The sequence below is a fragment of the Drosophila busckii genome, chromosome X (assembly GCF_011750605.1).
Source record: "Drosophila busckii strain San Diego stock center, stock number 13000-0081.31 chromosome X, ASM1175060v1, whole genome shotgun sequence".
Classification (NCBI taxonomy): Eukaryota; Metazoa; Arthropoda; class Insecta; order Diptera; family Drosophilidae; genus Drosophila; species Drosophila busckii.
Window position 1 is genome coordinate 3,874,684 of NC_046608.1, and position 21,153 is coordinate 3,895,836.

General features: G+C 41.5%; 4 protein-coding genes across 5 annotated transcripts in view; 2 read left to right on the forward strand and 2 right to left on the reverse strand.

The window, feature by feature from the left end:
- LOC108606599 (adenylate cyclase type 9) overlaps positions 1-3,049 on the reverse strand; it is a 39,518-nt gene extending 36,469 nt beyond the window's left edge. Inside the window, exon 1 of the mRNA XM_017996855.2 lies at positions 2,674-3,049. The gene's annotated coding sequence lies outside the window, so the exon portion shown is untranslated. The remainder of the gene's footprint in view (positions 1-2,673) is intronic.
- A 12,856-nt stretch (positions 3,050-15,905) lies between these two features.
- LOC108606362 (clusterin-associated protein 1) lies at positions 15,906-18,423 on the forward strand. Of its 2 annotated transcripts, none has more exons than XM_017996412.2 (4): positions 15,906-16,000; positions 16,432-16,829; positions 16,886-18,190; positions 18,260-18,423. In XM_017996412.2, exons 2-4 carry the CDS (start codon positions 16,808-16,810, stop codon positions 18,367-18,369), a joined length of 1,437 nt encoding a protein of 478 aa, XP_017851901.1. In that variant the 5' UTR covers positions 15,906-16,000; positions 16,432-16,807; the 3' UTR covers positions 18,370-18,423. The 2 variants fall into 2 exon arrangements, with proteins under 2 accessions (XP_017851901.1, XP_017851902.1); XM_017996413.1 differs by having other exon boundaries at positions 15,925-15,956.
- Positions 18,424-18,431: 8 nt separating this feature from the next.
- Positions 18,432-19,338, reverse strand: LOC108606361. Its single transcript, XM_033294289.1, has 2 exons — positions 19,099-19,338; positions 18,432-19,028 (listed from the first exon to the last, which is right to left on the reverse strand). Exons 1-2 carry the CDS (start codon positions 19,246-19,248, stop codon positions 18,522-18,524), a joined length of 657 nt encoding a protein of 218 aa, XP_033150180.1. The 5' UTR covers positions 19,249-19,338; the 3' UTR covers positions 18,432-18,521.
- Positions 19,339-19,776: 438 nt separating this feature from the next.
- The window catches only part of LOC108606360 (protein phosphatase 1H), a 6,527-nt gene continuing 5,150 nt past the window's right edge, over positions 19,777-21,153 (forward strand). The window contains exons 1-2 of the mRNA XM_033294359.1: positions 19,777-20,705; positions 20,769-21,147. Coding sequence (XP_033150250.1) covers positions 20,395-20,705; positions 20,769-21,147 — 690 coding nt within the window. The 5' untranslated portion in view covers positions 19,777-20,394. The remainder of the gene's footprint in view (positions 20,706-20,768; positions 21,148-21,153) is intronic.

Genomic DNA, 21,153 nt, shown 5'->3' on the forward strand with positions numbered 1-21,153 from the left:
CATATACACACATACAGTCAAGTTTATATATTTATATAAAGTTCAACAGCAAGCGCACAACAAATTGGTGCGTAATATAATTGTTGTTGTTGTGTTGCTTAACTTAATTAATATGTGTTATTTTTAAAGACAATAAATTACTTAAATCAAAAGCTGTTAAGCCAGCAAGATCGACAGACAAGCAGCAGACGCAACTGCAACTGTTGCTGTTGTTGCTGCTGTTGTTGGGGACTTCCCCTTAAGCATTTCCACTCTCTCGTATTTTATTACAAACATTTTGCATCGTTTTATTGGCAATTGGCTATTGGCCACAATGCTCGCTGCTGCTGTAAATTCCCCCTTTGATAATAATCATTAAAAATGACAGTAATGTTCCAAGAATCTTGCACCCCCCCCCACCCTCTTTCATATTGATAAATCGCTTTGTGCAGTATTTTCAACTGCACATTAACTATTTAACTTAGCAGCGCTCATAAATTATATTTACACTCAACAGTTGTCAATAAATTGTTGCCTGACAAATGATTTGTGCCAGTTTTCAATGACGTTCAATTGCCTATTAATATAATGCTCATGAGTTATCTTTTCTCCGAATTGCAGTTGCAAAATAAATAAATTTATAATAAGTGCTGCTGGTCTTTGAGTTTAACAGTCAACATTTAACATGCGCTGTTAACAGCAGCATGTTATTATTATTGTAGATTATGCAAATAAATAACAAATCAATTGCAAAAATAAAAGCAGCCAGCATACAAATTAAAAATAATAAATATTTGCCTGCAATTGGCATAAATCTGTTAAGCTGTTAACATAAACATGTTATTGCTAACAATATTAAACAAATTAAAGCCAAAGCAAATAAATATGCGTCATTCTTAATGAGTTAAAGCCAAATTTAAGTTGCAGCTTAGCTCATCTCTCATATATATATTCAAAAACAGTGAAAACTATACACATTATTTATTTAACTTTAAACAAATGTTGACAATAGTAAACAAGTATATAATGTTTGATAATTTTAATACAAAGTTTAATTAATTATGTTTTCAAATATTGCACATTTTTAATTGTTTTTATTTTTTATTTAGTGCGCATATTTTTTAATATTTTTATACAAATTGTAATCAATAACGTTTCAAAATATTGCACATTTTTAGTTATTTTTTTAAAGTGCTTTTATTTTTTATACATTTGCATTATGTTTTGTTCATTATGAGCGTTAACATGGCTTGTAGCAATAACAGCAAATGCCTATAAATCTGTTATGCTGTTAACATAGGCGTGTTATTGTTGCAGTGTTAACATTGCTGTAAATTTAAGTAACAGCTTAGCTCAGCTTCGACTTAAAAAATTCTAAAAAAAATTTAAAAATGTGCAACATATTCAACTTTATGTATTTGCTTGATATTTTGAACATTTTTGGATTTTATTAACCCCATAAACGCCGCTAACCATTCACATTGATTGCCTTGATGTCAGAGCCTGCAACTCTTACGTCAATTATGATCTAAAAATACGTTAGATCTTAGACAAATGACTGCATGGCCGCCGCGTTATGTTTGCTGACAAAGGCATTAAGTTACATTGTAAAGATCTCAGCCACAAAGCGAAGTAATTTAAGCAACACTGTTGGGAGTGATGCTGACGCAAGTATAAACATAACATTTCATAGCCCAGCCCACACCCCACACCCCACCCACCCGCCGACGCTGTAAAGCGTTGTGCGCAGCTAGTACTTGCCACCAATGGTAGTAAGCACGTTAGTTAGTAGCTGAGGCTATCCCTTTGGCAAGTGTCAGGCCCTAAACATGTCACAAGCCCAAAGCATTTTGCACGCTTTGCCGCTCGGTTTGGCTTTTTGTACGTCAAGCGTGTTTGCAATTTTTTTTTTTTTTTCTGTTTGACAAATGTAATTCTAGACGAGACGGCACAAGGTTGCACACACACACACACACACACGGACAGACATGTTTATATAGTAGTTGCTATAGCTTATGCATTTAATATGTCAAACAAATCATTTTGTAAGTCATGATCAATTTAGAATATTTGAAAGCTCTCGAAGTTGAGCTGCCTGCCAATGCGGGGCGGCATGTGTGTCGCCACTAAAAGTGCAGCACAAGCGAGGGGGCGTGGCCAATATTAACGACTGCAGTTGCACACACGAGGCGCACATAAAAATGCACTTAATGCTTTGCTGGTCAACAAGCGAAATGGCAGCAGAGACAACGAGCAGAACTTGGCCAAAAAAAAAAAAGAAATGTAAACAGCGCGTGGCAAGGATGATCAGTTGGCTTGAAAAGCAACAGCAGCGACTTAACAGCGCTAGAGCGGGACAGAGCAACAACAACGAAACAAATCATAACATAGCCAAATGTTTACTACCTGTAGCGCTGTTGTTGTTGTTGTTATTGTTGTTAACAGTTTAACTGTAAATTGCAAACGCATTTTCAAGAACATTACAAAAAAGGCAAAGAGATCAACTCACACACACATGTGTGTGTGCGCGTGTGTGTGTGTCACAGGTAAAGGCAGTACGGCGTAGCAATAAAAATAAATAAACAAACAAGGCAAGCAACACGAACGAATTGTTGTACAAAATAGTAGTAGGTAGTAGTAGTTTAGTTATAGTTTGTGTATTATACTTAAGTTTAAAAAATTGAGCTTAATTACTTTTTGGCTGGCACGTTTTGGGAGCCACTTCGTCTCTCGTTTGTTCCCAAAAAAAAACAAAATGAGCAACAACCCGAAAAAAAAAACAAAACAAAAGTTTAAAGCTGCTGACGCCGGCGTCGCACTCTTGACGCAGATGCAGCGACGCGACGCTTCGCTCGCAAGAATGCAACTAAAATGCAACAACAACAAAAAATACAAAAAAAACACGCACACATACAAAGGCAGCCACCAGCACCACCACCGACTGAGAAAACCAACAACAAAACGCGGGCGCGCACAGCCAAGAAGACTCTCTGGGCTGATGTTGCTGTTGTTAAAATTACTGTTCTTGTTCTTGTTGTTGCTGTTGTTGTAACAATGCTGCACTGTTTATATTTGTTGTTGTTATTGTTCTTATCGCACGTTTAGTATTTGGTTTTTAGTTTGTAGTTTTGTTTGTTTGCACTGCATACAACTGAGCGAGCGAGAGAGATAGATAGAGAGATGCGATTCCTCGTCCGTCGCGCTTGTCCGCTTGGCTCTATAACTTTTGGAGTACTGATCAAACAAATATGCAAATTCTTGATTCGCTCAAGCCAGCGGCGGCGGCGGCAACCACAAATGACAACACAAACGGCAACTGAAACACGCGCGGCAACTCATGCGCGCGCGAGCAACACACATCCGTTCACGGTGACAACAAAATTTAAACTAAACGAACTGAACCGCCAGCGAACATGTTCGACACCGACAACGCCGCCGCCGCTGTTCGTTCGGGGCTGCAATTGCTGCCTTCGCTTCGGCTTCGGTTTGCTTCAAACGTATTCCAAGCTGCAGCAGCTGCAAGTGGCGCAAATATTCAAACGAAAACTAATTTCGAACTTGGCCCCAAGTTCTAATCAGAGTGCAGCTTCTCTTACAATTTAAACAAAATAATTTCTGCGAAAATTGTGTAACTTTTTAGCAGCCTTTGTCCTCATTAAGTTACAACTAGGTGCGTTTCGATTTTTGGAAAATCGAAGTTTAGCATTGGAACGAAATATACAGCTAATGCAGTTTCCTCTGCTAGAAGCAAGCAGCACATTTGAAGACAGTAGCAACTTTTATGCCTCGCTTAACATCAACATCAACTTTATCAGATCTACTGTAAGCCCGCGCTTAGTCGTCCCAACTAACTATTTGGAGCAATTAAATGTCTCTAAGCTCTGCACCTGCTAAGATTTTCTTTTCGATACTTTTTGGCTGTATTCTTCAAAATTTTCACTAACACTACTGATAATCTATGAGTTTTCATATGAAATTAGTAGAATTTTGGCTAAATTAAAAATTTTTAAATTACTTTATTTTATAAAGCTTAACCACTGAGCATTATTTGTCATCAATACATATTGATTATTTAGATATCATAACTCTTAGTTTGGGTTCAATAAACTGATTTGAAAATGATAATAGCAAAATATCATTCTCTCAGTATGCCAAATTACATTTGCTCAAATTATGTGTCACACAAAGAAAATGAAATTAATAAATTAATTGTGACTAATGCAATAATTCACAACTGCACGTGCATTGCTTAAAGTTCAAAGTATTTTTAAACACAATCAGCTGTTGTTGATCTCAAGTTGATCGCGTCGCAACATCTCAAGCAGTGCAATTCGCATGTATCATCCGCAAGCAAACGCGTGCGAGCAGTGCAGCAATAAGTGCTTGCCAGCAGCACAAGCGAGAGACACACAGCTATCAGACATGTTGGAGTTGGGCTCACACTTGTGGGAGTGTGAAGCAAGCAGGTTCAAACACTAGCCAACAAAACAAAGCAGTTAAATTCGAATAATGCAAATGCCTGTTGAATGCAAAAACAAACATAAATTTATTAACAATTGCAATATATATACAATATATAACTTATGCCAAATGTATGCAAGCTGCATGTGCTTAAACTTGTTTGCATGTGTAGCTTCATAAATAAAGCGCGCTTAGTAGTTACTACATATATTCAAAAGTCTATATAAAAATATGGTATTAATATTTGGCATATAAAAGTTGAGCTCGGCTATGTGCATACAAATCTGTTCATCAGCTCAAAATGAAGTTAATTATTTACGGAACTAACTTAATTTCCGCTGGCTGGCCAAGTCTTGTTGCCTAATTAGCTGACGGCGGCGATATCAGTGAACCAACCGGACAGCGCAGCAACACGGATGCGACTAATTTGGTATTATAATTATGATTACGATTATGATCAAAAATTATTAACATGCATAATTGCTGCTGTGGTTGTGGCTGTGGCGTGGCTGTGGCTGCGGCTCCTTGATTAGATATTCAACAGGACTTACTCCCACTTGCCACTTTCTCTCTCTCTCTCTCTATATATATATGCATACGTATTTCTCTCGTTGTCGCTTCTAATTAACAGGCAACGGCGAACAATGGGAGTGCTTGAAAGTCCAATTGAAAAGTATGCCAACAATGGAGCAGAGCTTTAGATGCAGCCGGCCATAGCCATGGCCATCAGATTGTCGACTGTCGACGCATGGGCCATTCATCAGCGTTAGTCATGCTGGTGGTAATGTTTATAAATCTTCCAGTCTGTCGAATTAAGTGCAGCCCACTAGTGTTCAGCGTCATTGTCAGTGGCTCTCACTCTTCATTCGCTCATTGTCGTCGTTGTCGTCGTCGTCGTCGCTGCTGGGCCTGCTCCTTGTAGGGCAGTCAACATATTGAGCGCAATAACTCTTGAAACGCCGCCCCGCTGTCAATTAGAGGCGAGTCAAAGTCCAAGTGTGACGGTGCGGCATTTAATTCACAGCAAATTATAATTAAAACGCATATGGGACTGCATATGAATTTAAGTTTTAACATTTGTGACTCTCAGTCACAAAGCGCTTTAAAGTATGCTAAGAATATTTTGATTGCTGTTACGCAGGCAGGCGGCGGCTATTCAGCTTGTCATGCTGCTGCAACAGGTGCAAGCATCTGATTTCAATGGATGCAGCAGCAGCATCAATTGGCAATAAGCGCAGATTGAGTAGCCCGAGCCGACTCTGCATAAGCCGTTGACTAATTGGCAACATGCGCCCGTGTCTCCGTTTTCACCTTTGCTTTCAGCAAAATGCAAATTTAGTGCGCAATGAAAGGCAAAAGGGTAAGCAGAAACCCTTTGGCATGCAAATAGTTAATTAAACTTTGCTGCAAATTATTATGAATTATTTGCTGCAGTTGCGCCTGACAACGAGCAGCTTTGATGTTGCTATAGAACTGTTATATGTCCCAGTAGTTAGTTAATGTTGTGCGAACAGAAATAGACAAGGATTAGTTTAGTTTGCCAAGTGTAGCTGTCAAATGCTTAATACCCTTGTATAACACATGCTACTCAAACTTGTTTATTTAATCGGTTTGGTTTGTGTATTTTTAGTACGTCAACGCTTTATAGCTCGATTGCTACCGATTGCTTTGACAACTAAACTTTTGCACTTAAAGCGCATTTATAATATTTTCTCTTTTGCATTTACATAAAATGCATGATAAATCTACAAGCTGTTGCGCCCACACACACACACACACACACACACACACACACACACACAGGCATACTCAGAAAGTAAATGCTGCAATTAAATTCATGACTCGCAGGCTTAAGCGGCGTATGCTTATTTCTTTTTATATTTGCAGCCGCCCGGCAAAGTATGCAATAAAAAATTTGTTCAGCTCAACAGCTGACATATGCAATTACTTACATGTGTGTGTGTGTGTGCGTGTGCGTGTGTATGTGTGTGTTAAAGATTGCATTTGTTGTTTAATTTAAGCGCAACTTTATTCAATAGACAAATTTGAATTTAAACGAAATTTATATGCGTTGGTGGCGACATAAATTCCACATCATTTCATGTGATATACAAATATTCCAATCCTATGTATGTGACGCCATTTTATGCCAAACGATGAGCGCATACTTAGTTCATATGTGTGTGTGTGTGTGTTGTGGGTGTTTGTCTGTCTGTTTGTACTTCCGCATTCAGCAAGAAACTCAAATTTCCAACACAATACCCAAATGACTTCAAGTTTAAGTGAAATTCAATCGCAATTTGGGTCAAGGCCTTAATCAACGCATCGCTCATGATGGTGGCGCACACTGGCTAAACAGTTTACATTCATTTCCTGTGCCTGTGGCCGCAAATTAGTGCCCATGATTTGAGCTGGCGTTTCCGCTAGTTTAGTAATTATTGAAGCGTTTCCCCACTCAAGTGAAACGCAAATAAACAATTTAGCTGATCCCATTCATTAAAGTTTCACAGCCACTGCGCCAACAGCAGCAGCAGCAGCAGCACCCAAATAAAATAAAAACAACACAAAGCCGTGAAGAAGAAGGTGACAAACAAATGTTCGCTGTTTCGGGCACGGACACAATCGCATTCAGCATTGAGTTGAGTTGAGATGAAACTCGTTTTGCTCGCAGCTAAGCATTTAATATATACAGGCTTTGGCCAAGACCAAGACCCAGGCACACAGTTCGCATCCAACCCCAACGCCAACCCCAATCCCAACTACTGCTGCTGCTGCTGCTGCTGCTGTTTGCAATCTCTCGCATTTGCTGGGATGATTGAGCATTGGATTGTGCGCTTGACCAGCAGAAGTAGCGAAAGTCAACAAATGCAATGCCCTAGTCGACTAGCAAATACACTTGACTACACTTTTAGTCTGCTGATTACATTAGTCTATTTGAAATTGAATCATGTGTGTGCCATTGCATTTGGCATATCAAAATGTCTAAAAACTCAATCAGTTGCCAACGCCTGTGCTTGATGCTGCTGTTGATTCTGTTGCATGCAGCAGCAGAAGGAGGCGTCATGTTGATGTTTTGCCCGCAGGCAGTCACAGTCGCTGTGTTGTTAAAATGTTTGTTTTCATAGCGCAAGTTCAGGGTCAAAACCTGTGGGGGTGCCGCCTCACACGCATACGCACACGCACACAGTAACAGACACGGACAAGCTGGCAAGCTTATAAATTATTCCAGTTTCTGCAACCGCAACTGAGCGAAAAAATTTAACAATAAGAACTGCAAGAGTTATTTGTTAGTTTGCAAAGCAAATATTTGCTTTATTTGCTGTGCTTCTATTAATACAAAATAAAACGCAATCTAACTCTAGTGGTGACATCAATTGAGCAAGCAAAATTTAAACTCAACACTCAACTTATGCCAAAATATTTAAAAACTGCGCGTAAACCAAATTAAACTGTTCAAATTCATCAAAGCTTGTTCATAAATATTGAAGAATTAAATAAATAAAATTAAGCTGAGTAATGTTTAATTTCAATGCTTTTCGCCAGAACTTCTTTGCTGTTTATATTTTATTTTGCGAGTACTCACTGTAATTTGATTGTAATTTGCATTCCTTTTGCATTTCTTATTCTTTACTAGGCATTCTTATCTAACTGAATACATAACAGTATTATATATACATATATATGAGCTTTGGAGTAGTAGTAAGTTCGGTAGCTCACATAGTCAACATTTTGAGAAAAGTGTTTGATGTTCTCGTTTGCAGTTTATTTTATTTTTATGCTCTCTGCTCTTTTGCCACATTTTTCTTGCAGTTTGTATTGTTGTTGGTTGGAATGAAGTGAGGCTAGCAAATGACTGAGATGTCCCAAATGACTAAGACGTGCAATAATATCAGTGAGCGGGAGCCAGCACGTGTGTGAGAGTCGCCAACAAGCAAAGCTAGTTGCATGTGTGTGTGTGTGTGTGTGAGCATGCAAACGACCATTAGGAGAGTTTGTTGTCCTGTCTGGCATGTAGTTGGCGCAGCATGTGGCCGTCGCCTGTCATTTGTCGCATCATATTTCTTCATTGTTATGGCCAAAAGCACCACCGGCCACGTTACCATAATACATACACCCATACATACATATAAAGAGCGCGCGCGGCCCAATGCTGTTGCCAACACATGAATCTCACGTACAATTCGTGTAAATTGCAAAAACTAAATTTGTTTTCTGCGCTCTGTGTTGTTCTGTTGTGCCAAGTAACCTTGTTTTGCCGCCCTGCCGCCCGCTCATCCCCCACGCGCGTAGCCAAAACAACAAGTGTCATGATGCCAGGTGCCATTGCTAGTAAACATGTAAATAAATTTATTCACATGTGCATACTTTAATTAGACTTGAAGCCGTAGAGCTTTTTTAGCAGCGAGCAGAGCGCCAGCTACATAATTAATAGCAACAGCAAGCGAACAGCTGTTAACATAAGTGCGCGCTGAACTTAACAGTCAGTCTTAAAGTGCAACAGAATCGCAGTCTGTTAGTCCAACAGGCTATGCTAGTTTGCATACACTAGCTGTTAACAGTCAGAACTTAACAGTCAGCTTTAAAGTGCAACAGGATCGCAGGTCTGTTAGTCTAACAGGCTATGCTATGATGACAGACACTAGCTGTTAGCTTTTAACATAAGCTTCTAAGTTAACAGTCAGCTTTAAGCAGGATCGCAGTCTGTTATGCTAGCATGACACGCACGCGCTTTACAGCCTTGATCAAAGCAGTTGGCAACGCCAGTTGTGATAGCTTGTTTATTTAGCATAATTAATTGTTCTAATAACTTACTAAAGTGTTGTGCACTAAACAATTGAGTGCGTACATTCTTTAAATACATTGTTGAGCGTATTTTCATAAAGCGCTTTGAGTAACTGGAATTTAATTTGTTTGCCAATGTGTGTGAGTGAGTGTGGCTTTGTGGGTTTGTTTCTGTAATAGCAAACATAGCAGACCCACCACACACACACACACACATATAAGCATACGCATATTGCATTTGTATCGTTGGCTATTGCGGTTTTAGTTGGCCAAAACGCAGCGAAATCAATTAAAATCGAAACGATTGCAGCTGCCACGCCCAAAGGCCGGACGAAAACTCATTGTGCGTTTGAAGCTAACAGCAACAGCAATAGAAAAAAAAAAAACTAAGCAATTTGTTTGTTAAGCTTAAGCGAACAGCTGTGTGCGTGCTGCGATTTGCGGCATGTGGCAGCGTCGAGGAGGTGCCATTAACTGTGAGGCTGTGCGCCACGTAGATCAAAATTGAATTAGGCCGCACGACAGGCGCCGCCCCACCCACCACCCCCAACAAAATAAAAGTTAGTTTTGCTAGCGCCTGCCAAGGCATTAACATTGGCTCGAGCGCACCCAAAAAAGTTTATACATGTATGCGTGTTAGTGTTAGTGTGTGTGTGTGTTAATTGCAATTTGCCTCATTATGTTGATGATGACGCATTTCGTGTTGACGCTGTTTTTTTTTTTTGTTTTTGGTGGGGCACGCGCGCATTTTTGACCCAAACAAAAGGAAAGGTTCAGAGCTTGCAGCAGTTGCATGTTAAATTGTTTACGTGCAACAGGAGCCACGCCTGCAGTTTAAAGTTTGTCGACTGCGCTCAGTGGGCGGCTCTATATACGATATACATATATATATATATATATATATATATATTGTATGTAGGTGTGTAAATGAAATTATAACGCGCAATTTGGTGGCAGCGAGCTAAACAAGTGAAATGAGACTGACAATGACAATAATGATGATGAATTCAATTATCTGGCAGCAAAAGCGGCGACTGGACTGGACGACTCTTACCCTTGTTGGAACCCTGGCCAAATTGCCTGCGGTTTGGCTGCAAATTAATTTTCAAGTGACTGCCAACAAGAAGGAGCCGAGACCCAAGCAAAATACAAAATAATAAACGCGCCAGTCCCAGTATAAAACAAAAAAAATCAAACAGAATCAAAGCAAAAGTTGCTCAAGTTGCAGGGTGGCAGCAAGGCAAGTTGAACTTGCAATTCAATTCAATTTTGGTGGCATCTTTAAGTGTCTCGGCTTGGCCTGACCCGGCTCCAATGCCAGAGTCCAATGACCAGCAGTCCCAGCAGCAAGCGAAAGCTGAAAACAAATCGATAAGTTTATAATGGCAGCAGCTCTTGAGCCAGCTTATAAAGTGGCAAGTGGCAAGTGGCAATTGTGCTTGCCACTAGCAGCTGCACTTCATCATTTAAGCCTTTAATGAAGCACAAATTGGTTAAACGTTAAACGCACAGATAGCAGCACAAATGCTCAGCATTTGGCGCTTTTAAATTTGTGTGCGAATTTATTGCGAATATTCAATTCATTTACTTTGCCAACCAACAGCTGCATAAACGGCAAACGATGCTGTTCAATTAAAACGAGCACTTCAAATTCCAAAATGAATCAAAATGAAATAATAAATTTAGTTACAGTCGCACATAGTTTGAACAAATTGAGAAATAAGCAAAACAAAGTCAGCAAAATAAATTTCAATTTATTTATTCAAAGAGAAAACCCTAAATTCCAAATAGAAAGTTAAGCTAGAAAGCTTAAACTATTTTAACGTCAACACATGAGAGAGACAGAAAGAGAGAGAGAGAACGAGAAAGAGTAATCAATGCTTAACATTTGCATTGCTAACCCATCGGATTCGCTTTACTTTAATTCTATAATTTAAAAAATTCGTTGCAGCATAAAATTTGCTTTTGTGCTTAAGCTCAAATTGCATTCGTTTTTTTTAATTTGTCTTGCATTTCCAATTAGCGAGTGTTTACTGCACAATAAAAAAAATTCTTGGCAACAATGGAAATGAAAATATTTGCAGCAAAAAAAAGTAAAAGCAAAAATGCAAAAACAATTAAAATAATTGACAAGTTGCTGGTGTCGCTGGCTGTTTAATTGGAAAGTGCGCAACCGAATTGGTGTTGCCACATAAGTGCGTATGGATAACTCAGTTAATTGGGCGTGCCACAAGAGCGAAGTGCTGAGTGTGGATGCTGACAGCAAATTATCCGGTTGTGCGTTTGATTGCAACGCCGTGTGGCATCAATAACTTTGTGGCAAGTGCTGCATTACTCGCTGCCAGTTGCCAGTGCAGCCAGCAGCAGAGGATGTCACACAACAAAAACAAGGACACACACACAGGATACGCAGTGCGACAAATAGTTAACACACACAAATACACACATTTGTATATAGAGCGCTGCTCTATGCCTTTGTTGGGAAGTCTGTTAACTGGCGTTTGAGCTGCAATTACCTTGCCACCGATATCAATTCTATTGTGCAACGTGAACGTGCAACGTGCCTTGTGTCCTTGTGCGCTAAAGTGTCCCCAGCTACGTGCTGCTAGTGACAGCAGGACTTGCAGCTCCTGCCCGCATTGGATCTCCATGCGAGGAACACCTTTGGCCAAAGGCATAAAGCCAGACAAATATTTCTCAGGCTATGCTCTGGCATTCAAAAATGCCATGTAAATATTAAATTGTTGAACAGACAAAGTAAAATTAACAAAGCCTTATGTACAGTTTAAGATTCAATTATAAACTCAATTTCTCTTTGGCCCTAAGCCTCAAAGTCAATTAGCAGCTGCTGCAGCTGCTTAACCACAAAGGCAACTGCAACTTGCAGCTTGAGCCCAAACAATGCCAAATGCAAACACAAACACTTAATTCAGCTATTTAGGTCAATTCCAGGGCCAAATCAAGCCACGTAGCTTCACGTTAGTTATTGCTGCTGTCCCACTCGCTATGAAATTGATAAGCTTAACGCCCAGTGCTGCATGATTATTATTATTATTAATATTTTCGGCGCTAGGCTAAGGAGTTCAAGAGTTCCCCAAAGGTTCAGCCCAAAGGGCAACGCCACTTGGCTTGTTAACAGCTCGTGACGTTTTGATTTATATAATTTGCCCAGCGGCACAAAAGCGTTCGCTCTATATGTCTAAGCGCTATATAATACACATACATACATACATACATATATGCTGCATGTGTGTGTGTGTGTGTGCGTGTGTTTGTCTGTGTGCGTGTAATGCAGGTTGGAGCACATAATTTGGACTGCAGCTGAAACAGCAAAGCACACACTCAAAAGCTTGTGCGAAATTAGTTATGCACTGTGCGAAATTAAGTAGTTATTGTTTAGCAACAAGTAAAGTAAAGTAGTTAGGCTTAGCAATTGGAATTAACTTCAATATTAGCAGATAATAAATAATTAATAAAAATATATTTTATACACTTGACTATTTTGATCAAAAAAAAAAAAGGGTAACCTATTTATAGCTGAAGTCCAATTATCTATTTATATAAAATTAAATATTATTTTTATAGCAATAATTTATTAATTTTATAAATTTACAACACTTTAATATTATTTTTACTTCAAAAAAAATACCTTAATCTGACAACTCTCAAAATATATTTTACTTGGTTTTATTGCCAAGCATTTAATTATTGAAGCTTAACAATTTAAATTAATTATTAGAAAAATTTAATTGCTACACTTTAATTTTTATTATAGACTCTCTGAATTTTTACTTTTATTGATCATTCATTCATTTATTTAAGCGCAACAAATTGCTTTAATATTTAATACGCTTTGTTATTTATTTGCTGTACAAAGTGTATTCTAAGTTGGTGTGGTCAGTTCTGTTGCTAGCCAGCTGCACTTGTACTTGTAAATTATTAGCTATGTAGCTTTAATTTTGTTTTTTAATTTTATTGTCATTTATTTTTTACAGTGTTGTCATAAAATGTTATTACACATTTCTTTCGTGACTCGCTTTGTTTGTGTGTATGTGTGTGTGTAAGTAACGCAGCAGCCGCAATTTAGTTCGCACACGACTTTCATTAGCAGGAGCAAAGGACACAGCGAGGCAAACTTGTGCTAACTGAACTAGTTAATGAGCTAGTTCAATTTTGCACAAATTTTAAGCTAAGCTTAGCTTGAAGTTGCAGCTTAAATAATTGCAAAAGTGCTATAAAATTTATTTTCCCTATTTTGTCAAACTTTGAGCCAGTTCCAGCTTGTTGTCCACTCTGCTTACAGCTGGGAACTCAATTATGGGCTTGGTATGCTGCCAGCTCTGAGGGCGCTTTTGATGAAGCGTTTTGCTTTAATTGCGCATCATCATGAGGCTGAAATTGGAAGGAGCCACTGTTGTGGCTTATGGCCATTGAACTTTGACATGTCAACCGCAAAATCATTAACTGCGGACTGCGACTCAAATTTGTTCGATAGCTCACACACACACACACACACATACAAACTGCCCCCCATTATAATTGAAGTTTAGCCTTGAACATGTGTTAGTTGGTAACATGGTTTATTATGGGTTCATTTGTGAACTTTCCTTGTTAGCCAAACAGCAAACACAATTGCCTGCTCGTGTCAATTAATTGTATTTTGTATTTTGATGAACATAAAGCCCAGCGGCTAAACGATTTACCACATTGTGCTTTATCGACAGCAAATTGCAATGAGTCAACAGAACATTTGAGTAAGCTGCAATATTTTATTTGGCATTTGCTGCTTACTCAATTGTTTTTTAAAAATTTTCTATTCAAGCTGCGCTGCGGCTTGAAAAGTAGTGAGCACACCAACCCACAGCACAGTGAGGACAACAACCAAAGCATGACGCATTTTCAAATCACAATTGGCAATTGCAACTGTCTCAAAGTGCATTCCAAGCTTGCAATTTGGTCTACTTGTTGGGCCTGGCTAAAGTGCAATCAATTGGCAATAATGCCACAGCTGTCATTGCATAATTGGCATTTAATTAAAGGAATTCCTCACTCGCAGACAAGCCGAAGAAAACTGATTGACAAACCTCGTCTCAATCGATGTAATTAAATTCACTGAACGCAGGAGCAGCAATCACCAACCAAGCGAGTCCTTGGTGGCTCGCATGCAATTTCCAAAGCTGCTTTTAATTAATTTTCAACAAAAATGTCATTTGCATGTGCAAATATTAATAATGCACTATATAATAAGACAAATAGATTTTTGCTGTGCACAAACTTATTTGATTTTCTTAATTTAGTGCAAATGCCATTGCGAAAACTTTTAGCAAGCACAAGCGAAGCAAAATTCCAGAAAATAGCACAAAGGCAACTTTTCTTTTGTTTCTGCTTTGCATAGAATTTGATGCAAGCAATGCAATTTGTGTAGTTAAAGTAAGCAATAATTTGATTTGTGTCGTAAACATTTATTTGCAGCAACAGCAAGGCGCAAATATATTTTCATGAATTAGAAATCCAAAGCAGAGGGTAATGAAATAATAGTTTAGTTTGAAATTTTAGTTTAGTAAAGCCTTTAATAAAATATAATTGATTAGTTGAATTGATAAACACATTATTATCAATCTTTTCTACAAACTAACAGTTAATAATACAAATATAATATTCAATGCAAACTTGTCTATTGGCTCTTGTTGTTAGTTCAATGGTGTGCAATTAATTGTGTTTAAATCAGTTTTAGTTGAGTCTGCGACGCTCTCGTTCAGTCTTCATTAAATAAATGTTATTGCAAATTGAAATTTGTATAAATTAACAATATTAACAGACAAATTCTCATTAAACTATTCAACAAGTCCACACTTAGCCCCTAAGCTTCAATGCTTTGATAAACAATTGTTCTTAAGTCACGTGGTTTTTAGCCAAGAGTCAGGTCAGTCTGCTTTCAATGGAAAGTTTTTAGCTGCAGTCAAAACAAAAGCCATGCACGCTCCTCTCTAAGCAGCAAAGCAGCGAAGCTCTCTTTGCAATTGAGCGACGCTTTCGTGCAGTCGCAGCAGCGCAGTCGATCGAGCGCGAGCGAACGAAAGCAGCGCTGCTGCACTCTCGCTAACACGTTGGCTGATTAGTATAAGTATAAGTATAAGTCTTTTGTATAAGCCATAGCCTAAGCATTAACCGTCGCTCACGCTCTGTGAGATGCTTGCGCTCTCAGCTGCTGTTCTTGCACTAATATCAATGTGTTGGTAACTGGCAGCTAAGCTAGCAAGTGAGGCCCACCCACACCATCATACGATATGCGCTCTCTAAGCAACGCGCTTATTCGTTCAGTCGCAGCAGCTTAGCACGACCAAACGATCGAGCGCCTACGAACGAAAGAGGCGAGCAGCGCTGCACTCGCTGTGAAATGAGTGAAGAGCAGCAGAGCTGCTTAGCTTACAGGCGTGAGAGGCTAATAATGCAGTCAGTTGTGCTTGGGTACTCGACAAATTCACAAGTGGGGATCGCGCTGCTAAAATATAAAATTCCATAGTGCTGTTGCTTGCACATTAACATAACTACATACTATTATTATTGTTATTGTTATTATATATCAACATGTAATAATAATAGGATGTAGTTATGTTAATGTTGCAAATATATATATATGTATGTGCAAACTGTGATAAACATTTATAAATCTATTAATGAGACTAGCCTAGCTGAGAACATGCTGCTAAATAAGAACAGAGTTTCATGTGGAGGTAGGTCAGTTGTCACTGGCTCTCGACCCAAAACAGTTCACTGCGTGCGTTAATATTGTTAAATATTGATTTTGTTTACTTACTTATTTATTTGATTTTGGCAATGAGCAGTCAACTGAAAGAGATTAAAAATATTAGAAGCTCAATCAAGTTAAAATAATAGGAAACTAATATATTATTAATTAATGATATGATTCTAGTTATGCTCAGTGTTATTATGAGAATTAGTCTTATTATTCTTACAACAGTCAACATTCTATATAACCAACTAAACTGAACATAATATTATTAAAACGTTTATATAGCAAAAGTTGCTTGTAAACAAACTTAACTATATTTAAGTTTTAATGTAAATGAGTGAGTTTTATTTATGAAAATGGATTTATTAAACTGATTTGCCTGCAGTGTTGCTGTTATTATTGTTCTTTGAATGATTATTAACAAATGTACAACATTTATGAATTGTTTATTGCAGGCAGTGCACACTGTACTTACCACAGCAACTTTTGCATATTGCAGCTGCCATTTCCTTTGTGTTGCTGTTGCTGTTCTTATTGTTTATTATTAACAACTTGTGATTAATAATTGTTTACTGTGAGTCAAATGCATGTGGCGCGGCTGGAAATGCAAACTGGAAGCCAAATGGCGGACGCTAGCGGAGGGTTGGTTGGTTGGTGGCCACGTTGCCCCTGGCAACGCTTCATTCAACACGCGGTGCGTCAACAAAGCGACCAAAAGCAAAAGCCAAGCAGCAACGGCGGCAACGGCAACGGCAACGAGACAACGGCAACCACAACAAAAGCCAAAATGGCAACGAAACTTGACAGAAGGACAATAACAGGCAACGGAGAATGTCCTTTAAGGATGTGCGTGGTAAGTATGCGTAGCAGTCAGGATGAGTCAGGTCTTAATTTGGAATTGGCTTGCAGATCTGGGGGAGCAGCTGAAGCTGTTGGGCTTTCCGCGCGTCTTTCCGCTGCAATCACTGGGCAATCAGCATGGCAGCCTGGCCAGCTTTCATATTGTGGCCGAGCTGCTCCAATGGCTGGCCGAGCTGCTGGAGCCGGGCGCTGTGCTGGCCGGCGGCGTCTCGACGGAGGAGCAGCGTGTGCTGCTGATTCGCGCAGCCACCGAATTCTTTGTCACCAAGTCGGGCATACGACTCAATCCGCGCAAGCTTTACGCAGCCGCTGCTGTCAGCGCCATGGAGCTGCAGAAGATTACGCGACTGCTGATAGCGCCGCAGCAGTCGCAGAGCGAGCTGCACGATGAGGAGCGTGAGCAGTACCGCTCGCTCAATCAGGTGGACATTGGCGACAAGCTGGAGCAGCTGCGTCGCGCACGCGAGCTCAGCTCCGAGCTGACGCAACGTGGCGCCGCTTTGCATGATCTGCTGTCCCAGGAGCTGCTGCATAAGGAGGCGCGACTGGCGCAGGCACAACGCCCCATGGAGCTGCTGAGCGTGGAGCGCAGCATGAAGCAGGCCATACAATCGAATCAGCTGAAGCTGCAGTCCAGTCGCGCCCAGCTGGAGAACTCGCGCGTGGAGCTCAATGCGCTCAACTCGAAGCTGCAGCGCAAGCGCGCGGAACTGGAGCGCACCAAGCAGCGGCTGGAGGCGCTGCAGAAAATCCGGCCAGCCCACATGGCCGAGTTCGAGGAGTACGAGCAGCAGCTGCAGCAGCTATTCCAGCGCTACTTCTTGCGCCTGCATGTGCGCGATGCGCTGCGCACGCAGCTGGAGGCGCGCAGCAAGCGACGTGCCACGCCCACTGCCTCGCCGCTGCTGCAAAAGCCCGCCGAGAACTCCATACCCTTTATACCGGAGGGACTCATAGAAGACGACGACGACGACGATGAGGACGACGACGACGACGACGTTGACGTGGCGCAGTCACAGGCGCCGGGCAGCAGCAACGTCTTTGCTCTGGATGCCGAAATACCCGACATACGCGATGAGGATTTGCTGCTGCAGCGCAGTCAGACCAGCAAGCGTCCAGGCACGGCCACCTCACGCATACGCCCCACCACTGGACGCAGTCGTCGTGCCACAGCCACAGCCACTGCCGGCGCCGCAGCAGCAGCAGCGCCACCCACACGCAATGGACGTGAAGGTCCTGGCAGCAGCATGTTGCGTCGCCGCGACGCCAACGCCGACGACAGCAGCTTTGGCAGCAGCGACAGCGAACTGGACGTGGGCGACATTATGACGATGGCGCCAGGCGATGATGATTGTAAGTCACCACCTACCCACTCTCCTCTTCCTCACTATCAAACAGTTGCTCATTTGTTTACTTTTCCAGTTGATCTCAACTCCATAGACGACATCAGCATTTCGAAGCTCACCGGCGAGCTGCCGCTGCGTCCCAAGACCGCCAGCAAGCCGGAGCACCACAGCGATGAGGATTTCTAAATCAGACACGCTCTCTCTCTTTTTATTCTATATATTTTATACTTTATTCGTTTCAGATATATTGCAAAAAAAAAATACAATAGTGTATAATAATAAAAATTAGTAAAAGTAAACTATTTACAAAGCGTGCGCAGCTCTCAGTCTGGACTTGCTCACATGACCACATCGCGACATACAATCTTCGCCTTGGAGGAGCTGCGTGAGTTGCCGCCGCCGCCGCCGCTGCCTCCAGCTGTTGCCTGTTGATGGGCGTACGCCTCGCTGTTGGCCGACGATGTGGAGGAGGAGTAGTCAATGTGACTGCCCGTCTGCGATTGCTCCTGGCGCGCTAGAAAGCTGTCGGCTATGGCGCGATCCAGGCCGTTGTATTGAAAGTTGGGCGCACCATCGAGCATGTCCGCCTCGGACTTGCGACGCTGGCGACGATTGGCGTCCGTTTTGCCAGCACGTCGACGACGACGCTGACCATTGAGCTCAGCGCTCTTGGTGCTCTTGTGGGTGCGATAGGTGCCCGCCAGGCTGGCGGGATGCGCATACAGCACGGAGCCGGGACGCATGTAGGGCAATGTCATGCCACGATATTGCGGCGGTGGCGCTGGCACGGACAGCAGCATGCCAGGTGGTGCGGGCGGCAGACGTGTTGGCGGTGGTGGCGCCAGCTGTGCAGAGATTAGTGTCAATATTTAAAGCAGACCGACCAAAAAGCTTAAAACCTTTCGCTGCACTTACCCCATTGCCTGCAGCTGTGGCGGGAATTAGCATAATGGAGCGACCTGATGGCGTCTCTTTACGTGGTGGCAGACTGCCCATGTGTGTGGCATACATCCACATGGCCGCCAACTTCTCATTGTTTACCTTATCGCTGCCACTTAAGGACATTGCTTTGATATATTGTTCCACCTTTTGCTGGTCCAGTGCCAATCCGGAAGCATTTGATTTGATAATGACATCGCGCAGCTCGCTATGTTGGCTTCTGCAAGTAGAAATTGAAATTATAATTGATTAGCAAAGCACATATAAAAATATTTTAAAATTCGCGCCACAACTTGGCAAAAGTTCGACTCAATTACGCTAATGCTAAGTGTCAGTGTTGCCAACTACACAAGACAAAACGCAAAAACAATAAAGAATTGTTCATCAAGTTCATAGATATTCAATTACGTACTACTAATTAAAATATAAATAATTATAACATTACTAATTACGTAGGCAAAGCATAGGTATCGAAAATGTATAAAATGTTGTGCAAATTTAACGCTGCTTCGAAAGTTTACATTAACATTGGCGCGTTAATGTGCAGTTGGCAACAGTGCGGTTAACAGTGGTGAGCATAACTAGCAGTGCCCGTCTGAGCAACTACAGCAGAGCAACAGAAAACATGTTATTTGTAAAAATTCTACACAAATACTTAATCTAAACGCAACGGAACAGGTCTTCGTGATTAATGTAAGCTGAAAGTGCAAAATAATAATAATAAGCAATTGAAAACAAAGCAGCGTGTGCCTGCCGTGCAGACACAAATAACAACTGTGCTGTCTCAGCATATTGATTTTTGCAATTAATAAATAGCTGGCCTATTTGTTAGTAAAAATGCAAATTAAGCGCTGAGACGCCGGGATTAGAAAGTCGAACAGCCACCAAGTGTAAATGCAGTGCATGTTTTTGTCTTTTTTGTTTGCGTGTGTGTGTGAGCGTCTATTGCAAAAAGGTAAACACAGCTCATAAATCTGTTTTCCGCAAAAAGCACACAAAGAAAACACAGATAAGCGAAAAAAAAAACTGCGCCAACTGCAAGCTGGTTCCTCATTAGATTCTAGCCACAAGATAATCGTAATAAGGCACTAAGTGTAACGTCAAAACTAACGCAGTCTTCCAACAAAAACAAAAACAGTCAGCGCCGCCACGTCAGTGCGAGTGTGAGCGAGAGAGCCAAGACCATTGAGCCTGCCCAAAGCGCAGACAAGTGTGTGCGAGCGAGCGCGCAATAGCGAGAACGTAAACAAAGCAGCGACAGCAGCTTAAACCATGTTCAACAATTTCAAGAATCGCTTTATATCGGCCATAGCGCCGGATTTGCCGCCGCTGCCCAGCAGCGAGAGCGACTACCAGCGCGGTGGGCTGCGTCTGGGCCAGCCAAAGCCAGACAAGTTTGCCTATGCACGACCGCCGTTCCTCCAGCTGTTGACATCGGACGAGCTGCGCGCCTCAGCGGATCACAATGTGCGGCCCATAATTGTGCCGCGTGACATTAATCTGCTGCCCTGGGCTACGGGCTATGCGGAGTGCGTCAACTCGGGCAAGTCCGAGTGGAACGAGGATCAGGGCGCCTTTTGTCGGTAAGTGCAAACGATTGCACACACCCAATTTACATAAACTCAATTTGTTTGCTTTTTTTTTAGGCAAGTGCTGTCGGATCCAGAGCATGTGCATCCGGACTTGCCATACACATACTTTGGCGTGTTTGATGGCCATGCTGGGTACGGCGCTGCTTTGGCTGCTTCACATCAATTCCATCACATACTGCACGAGACGCTCGTCGACTGCATTGAGCTGCTGCTGCCGCGCGAGGCGGACAACGAGTCCAAGACGCCCATGAATCCCACATTTCCACATCCCATATACTTTCAGCGGCGCGTCAGCAAGGATGAGATCATCATTGGCGCACTGGAGACGGCTTTTATACACATGGACGCGCTCATAGAGCAGGACAGGAATCGTTATCGCGAGGCAGGTGGCTGCACTGCCTGCGTGGCGCTCTTCATCGATGGCAAAATGTATGTGGCC

What these genes read in the sequence shown, in the direction of transcription:
- LOC108606362 (XM_017996412.2), top strand. Translation starts at nt 16,808, where the DNA reads ATGTCCTTTAAGGATGTGCGTG. An exon ending in GTCCTTTAAGGATGTGCGTG is followed by an intron (nt 16,830 to 16,885) that starts GTAAGTATGCGT and finishes ATTGGCTTGCAG; the next exon opens with ATCTGGGGGAGCAGCTGAAG. An exon ending in GGCGCCAGGCGATGATGATT is followed by an intron (nt 18,191 to 18,259) that starts GTAAGTCACCAC and finishes TTACTTTTCCAG; the next exon opens with TTGATCTCAACTCCATAGAC.
- LOC108606361 (XM_033294289.1), bottom strand. Translation starts at nt 19,248, where the DNA reads ATGTCCTTAAGTGGCAGCGATAAGGTAAACAATGAGAAGTTGGCGGCC. An exon ending in CCACAGCTGCAGGCAATGGG is followed by an intron (nt 19,029 to 19,098) that starts GTAAGTGCAGCG and finishes ATCTCTGCACAG; the next exon opens with CTGGCGCCACCACCGCCAAC.